Source organism: Crocodylus porosus, unplaced genomic scaffold, assembly GCF_001723895.1.
Source record: "Crocodylus porosus isolate Cpor-Errol unplaced genomic scaffold, CroPor_comp1, whole genome shotgun sequence".
In the NCBI taxonomy this organism is placed as follows: Eukaryota; Metazoa; Chordata; order Crocodylia; family Crocodylidae; genus Crocodylus; species Crocodylus porosus.
Window position 1 is genome coordinate 8810940 of NW_017728929.1, and position 6129 is coordinate 8817068.

Here is a 6129-nt window from a genome sequence, read left to right on the forward strand (position 1 = left end):
CCCCTCAGCCTTCTCTTTTGGAGGCTGAACAGGTTCAGGTCCCGCAGCCTGTCCTCATAGGGCCTGCCCTGTTGTCCCCTGATCATACGAGTGGTTGCACAAGGCTTAACAGAATATAGGTGAATTTTACTGCAGATGAAAACACAATTAGCTCCATTAACTTCAAGCAGCAGCACCAGTTTAATCCAACAGGTTTGGCCCTTTGTGTGCTCAAGTATTTTATTTCAGGAGAGACTGATTGGTCACAATATTCCTTTCAACACAGTGCGGCAGTCTGAAGCAGAGAGCTAGACAGCCTTTCCCACTTCTATTATGTCAGAGCCTCTCTCATTCTGGGCATACAAATTACATTCCAACTGTTCAAACTACCAGATACTTAGATCAAGAATAGGCAACCTTTCCTGGCTCTTGGCCAGAATGACCCACCCCAGGTCATAGGCCAGTGGACAGATGCCAAGACCCAACCAATGCTTATCTTTGAAGTGACTCAGGAGTAACACCTGCCACCAAAACCCCACGTCCATGAACCAGATGCAGACCAAGGGTAATAGGTTGCCAACCCCTGATTCAAACCGTTTGTTCCTCTATTTGCTAAATAAACATATTGATGTTTTGAGCTGCTTTGCTTACACCTATGTCCTGCCAGGCAGAGCAGCCAGCTCATGCTGATTGGGAGGCTGTATTTCCAAGGGCCCTGCATCACATCTGCCAGCTCCACCTGCAACAAAACAGACGCTGAGCAAAAGAACAGTCACAGAGCAGCCACAGCCTACGATCACACACCCCTGCATGCACTTGGGCACGTAAATGACACAAATGCCTGTTGCATCCCCACATCAGTACAGACCACATCATCACTGGACCTAATAACAAGGCATGCAACATCCAAGGCTCATTCACCTGCAACTCTACTAATATCACATGCACCATTGGCTGCTTACAATGCCTGTCTGCTGTCTACAATGAGCAGGCAGGGCAATCTCTACCTGTAAGAAAGAATGAACGCTGATCTGACGTCAGTTGCAGAAAGACACAAAGGCCTGTGGGAGAACATTTCAACCTCCCTGGCTGCTTCATCACTACCTTCAGGATTGCTGTGCTCAGGCTGCCAATTTTTTTATGGGAAAACAGGCAGTTTGCATGAGAAACTGCAGAACGAGAAATCATCCACAGACTGGAGCGTGTTCAGCCTGGTTTAAACAGGGACTAGGGCTTACCTCATTACTGGAATTAGCTTTTGTCACCCGCTTTGTTCCTATGGGTTTCCTGCTCCTTTGCTTTTCTCTCCCAGCCTTGCCCCCTCCCCCCAGTCCTTCTTTCTCTCCCCTCTCCCTTGCCCTCTCTATTGTAATGTCTCATACTGTACTCTGCTCCCTGCAGAGCCTTCCACAGCATCTGATGAAGTCAACTTGGGGTCACAAAAGCTTGTGCTATACACAAACACACACACACACGTAAAAACACACATATACACACACAAAAGCATATACATATACACGTGTATTATATACATATATGTGTGTACAAGTGTATATATCAGGTATCCAGGTTGTAGCTCTAGAGAAAAAGGCAATCAGGACTCAGAGAAGAGATGATATTTCTTATAAGACCAACAAGATTTTTGCAAAGACGTTTTCAGATATCATCTCTACTACGAGCCCCGATTGCCATGTGTATATAGGTAATATATATGTATGCATCACATGTGCGTGTGTGCTACTGAGCGGTCCCCGAGGCGCGTTGTGCCCGGTGCAGGCCGGCGGGACGGCCGAGCTCTCAGAGCGCCCCCACCACCCGCCGCACCCCGCACCCGCCAGGATCGGACCGCACCATTTTGAGCGGGGGCGGCCTCGCAGACAGTAAGGAGCCTCCCACCCCCGCCACTCCTTCCCCGAACCCACGACCGCACTCACCGCCTCCTCAGGCGGAAGCCCCCATAGCAACCCGCCGTAAGTGCCTGATTTTAAACCAGCGCTTTCCCGCGCAGCGGAGCGCACCGAGGTCCGGCCACCCCCAGCGGACTCTGTCCGAGGGTGGGGAGACTGGCCGTCTGTCCTTCATTACCGGTCAGGCAACTCACGAGGCAGTCCCGAGGGGGCCTGCAGATGCGGCTGCCATGGTAACTGAGGTTGGCGGCGGCGCCAGGATCTGTGTCCTGGGCCGCCCCGGTCCGGCCAAGGGGCGGGCCTCAAACGGTGCGTGTGAGCCGCCTGCGGGCTGCAAGGTGCTTGGGGCCGCGGGCCAAGCAGCGCGACTTCATCACGTATGTATCACGTGCGCACGCACACATATGTATGTGTGTGTATATATGTATGTATGTGCATATACCTATATTAGAGCAGTGTTTCTCACCTAGACACCTTGGCACTCTGGTGGGTCATGAGATGCTTTGAAGGGGGCTTCCAGGTGTGAGGAGATACTTACACAGATAAAGAAAGACTTGGGCTTGTCCCTGCCCAGCCCGTCCCCCAGCACCCACTGCCCAGGTTCTCTGCAAGGAGAGCAGCACGGCAGGATAATAGATTCAGTTTTGAAATGGGCACCCCTCAATTTACAAGAGTTACAGGGGGGCACTTCCAGTCTCATGAGAGGTGCTTCGAGTCCTATAAGGGGTGGGTCAAGTCCAATGGGGGTGGCTCAAGTTCAAAAAGAGTGACAGCCACTATATAAAAGACACTCTTGACTTAAAAACATTTTAAATCTTTTCCGTAATATTGTATTTTAACTATTACAAGGATACTTCAAATTCAGCAGCTGTATCTCAGCTTGTATATATGACAAGTGAAAGATTAAAGGGGTTTCTCTTAATTCTCTTTTTCAGTTTGTTTATGTTGAGGTTGTTTCTCTGTGTTCCTGCTTCGTTCCTGATTTTGCAAAGGAAGTTTGTTTCTGGGCAAGGCTAATCATAGGGTCAGAGCTCTACAAAGCTAGATGCCATTCCTACAAACTTTTATCCATCTGCTTCACCTGAAACCTGGGATGCACCCCATTGATTTAATTGGGACTGGTCATACATTTACAGCTGAACACATGCACAAGTATTTGTGGGATCAAAACCTTTTTTAATTGTGGGTCTTTATATGGCAACAAGCAAGAAAAAAAGGTGTGGGGGGGGTTAATTGAAAAGAGCTTTTGTAAAATCCCAAAATTGTCAGGAGGACTTAGTAATAAGCAGTACCTGAAACTACTTTTGACACATTTCTCTATATAAATTGGATTTAGAGATGACAGAACCCATCTAACAGGAGACAGAGATTTACTGTTAGCTGCAGTAGCAAGGGTTTCTGATTTCGCTAATGGAGGAGCTGAAACTTATCCCCCAAACTTTTTAACTGATCCAAATGGTCATGGATTTGTTACAATATTGTTACATTCGTTTGTTGTTGCATGTATTTTTAATAGAAACTATCTTTGGGGTATTATTTCATTGCCCAGTACCCTCCTTTCACCTGTAGCACAAACACTGTAGTACGCATAGGATAATTGAACAGTCCAGATTCAGAAGTAGAGTAGTGACAAACCTGCAAATGAGCAGTAGGGGTGTCATACTCATCAGCAAAGATCATGGTTTTTCTCTGATAAAAAAATCACCAATTTTCAGATTTAAAAAAGTAACCTAAAATCCACATATTTTTGTGATTAAAATGAAATGGTGTTCATTTTAATCATGGAAAAATGTGGATTTTGGGTTACTTTTTTTAAATCTGAAAACTGGGGGGGTTTTGGGGTTTTTTTAGGGAAAACCAGGATCTCTGCTCACCAGGGCCAGTTCAGAAAATCACTTAAGCCTTTAAGTCCTCTGAAGACAATGATACTTACACACATTGTTGTTACGTTCTTTGCAGCCAAGCCAGTTTCATTCACGCTTTCCTTTCTTCTTTGCAGGGCATGCTGAAACATCCACCTTAGCAAAGCTCTCTAAGGTTTTACTTGGATCAGCTGGAAGCAAGGGCTGAGATGACTTGCATAGCAAAGAAATGCGGCATCCACTTTCAGCCCCCATCCATTATCCTCATCTACGAAGACCAGAACCAGGAGAAAACTCGCAAGCGCATCATGCCAATCCGAAACTTCTCCAAGTTTTCAGGTGTGGTACATTTAATCTGGGCATCCCACAGGTCAGGGCTGTCCAACTGGCAGCCCTCAGGCCATACCCAAAGGACACAGACTGCTAGTCCAGGCACCACTTCTGTTGTTCTCCTGTTGTTGCTACCAGAGTCTCCTGCCTGCACCCACCCTGGAAGCTGGGCAAAGTGGCACACCCCACCAGGGCTGAAGAAGCCTATGGTTGGGGGAGATAGGAGGAACCAGAGCCCCCTGCGGAGCCCAGAGGTGCCAGACAGGGGTCACCTGCTGTCTAGCAGAGGTCTGCTCAGCACAGCATGGTGCAGCAAGGGGATAGGACCCACACAGTGCAGCATGGTACAGTGTGGAGGGTGGGGGCAGCAGGAAACCTGTGCAGTGCACCACAGCATGGGCACCCACACAGCATCAGCCCCCCTACCACCACTGAGAAGTTGGACAGCCTTGCTGCAGGTCACTTCCCCAAAACAGCAAAGAGTAGAATGGGTTGTTGACATGGTACTTCACTGAGTAGCGATAGGCTGGTTCTCACCAGCATTGCAGGAGAGTTTGTAGACTTCTTTTTGGAGATGGAATACCTAGCGCTGTCTAGCCTTGGGAGATCTGGAAGGCCATGTCTCAAATGGAGTAGTGGCACTCTGAGGGCAGCCTCATTCCCCCAAGAGAAAGAGCTTTGAAGAAACAGTACGTGTTGAAGTAGTACAACCTCAAGGACTCCTTTGGGATCTTTTTTCAGATTGCAGCAGAGCTGCAGAACAGCTGAAGAATAACCCTCGGCATAAGGCCTACCTGGAAAGTGTCTCATTGCGGCAGCTGCAGAAATTATACAGTTTGCTGAAAGGACACTTGAAGGGACAGAGTTTGGCCCAGAGTTTAGAACAGGTTCAGAGGGAAGAAGCCATTGACCCAGAAGAGGACATGAACAAGCTGGATGACAAGGAGCTGGCCAAAAGGAAAAGCATCATGGATGAGCTGTTTGAAAAGAATAGGAAGAAGAAGGATGACCCAGATTTCATCTACAATATTGAGGTTGTGTTCCCACAGGATGAACAGGTGGAATCCTGTGGCTGGGACGCAGAGTCAGATGAAGGGTTCTGATAATGGACAAGGCTGCTCAGATGGGCATTGTGTTCAGAAAAAGAGCCAAATTATTTTATCTAATATTGTATCAACCAGCAAAGCTATTTATAAAATACATCAGCAGTATACCTTATTTACAATTACGAAACCAATGCCAATGATGTTTAAGCAGTTTGGTGCTTAAGACTGGTTAAATGGTGTTTAGGTGAAGCTTGATGAAAGAGACATTGAGAAGATATGAATTATTTATGTTTCTAAAGAGAATCCTTGGATTTGTAACTATTAAGTGAAATTATTTTAAATCTCTTATTTTTTGTTCATATTTCAGTCAACTTTAGGAAGGAAACTAGACTGATCAGTTTTACTTTTTTATATTCAGTTTCACTTTTGTCTTTAAAATATAATGTTAAAGTTGTAAATCTTTACATCTGGCTCATAAGGAAACAAGCAGCTTCTTTTGCACATATACACTATTTATTATTACTGGTGTGTTTATGTAATTTAATCTCTGCTTTGTGGACAAATCAATATTGACATGCAAACCTTATTTCCAGATTTCCTGAGCTGTATTTAAGTCTATGACCTCAGTTTTGTATTACTGTATATTTTTGTATTCAAGACAGAATATTTGAAAAGCATGTTAATCTTGAAAGTACTGTTGCAAATGTGGTGCTTAGGAGTTCATACAAAGAGAATGATTTGCTCCCCTCACCTGCCCAGTGACGCATGCTAGAGAAATGATCACCAGCTAGCTCTGCAGCAATCTGTCTTAAATTGTTTCTCCCAGGCTTTCTTTTTTTGTTTAAGAGAAGGGGGGTGGGGGAAATGCTAGTGTTTCTAAGGTCCTTAGCTCATTGTTATTTCAAAGCTTTTTAAGTACTGCTAGAGGGGAGCTCCTTGAGGTTGGGGCGGGGTGTTCTGTACAACCACACTGCTGGAAACTTCCCAGACAGCAGTCTGGTCGCT

General features: G+C 46.0%; 2 protein-coding genes across 2 annotated transcripts in view; one reads left to right on the top strand and one right to left on the bottom strand.

Annotated features, from left to right (window-relative positions):
• Positions 1-989, bottom strand: part of PIGX (phosphatidylinositol glycan anchor biosynthesis class X) — an 11751-nt gene extending 10762 nt beyond the window's left edge. The window contains exons 1-2 of the mRNA XM_019542980.1: positions 901-989; positions 631-718 (exon numbers count right to left, since the gene is read on the bottom strand). Of these exons, the coding sequence (XP_019398525.1) occupies positions 631-718; positions 901-930 (118 nt within the window). The 5' untranslated portion in view covers positions 931-989. The remainder of the gene's footprint in view (positions 1-630; positions 719-900) is intronic.
• A 1216-nt stretch (positions 990-2205) lies between these two features.
• Positions 2206-5818, top strand: CEP19 (centrosomal protein 19). Its single transcript, XM_019542981.1, has 3 exons — positions 2206-2263; positions 3886-4087; positions 4820-5818. Exons 2-3 carry the CDS (start codon positions 3958-3960, stop codon positions 5179-5181), a joined length of 492 nt encoding a protein of 163 aa, XP_019398526.1. The 5' UTR covers positions 2206-2263; positions 3886-3957; the 3' UTR covers positions 5182-5818.
• The last annotated feature ends 311 nt before the right edge of the window (positions 5819-6129 follow it).

Excerpts from the sequence above, each read along its gene's own strand:
- CEP19 (XM_019542981.1), top strand. The coding sequence starts at position 3,958 with ATGACTTGCATAGCAAAGAAATGCGGCATCCACTTTCAGCCCCCATCC. Across the intron at positions 4,088-4,819 it reads AAACTTCTCCAAGTTTTCAG|ATTGCAGCAGAGCTGCAGAA; the intron begins GTGTGGTACATT and ends ATCTTTTTTCAG.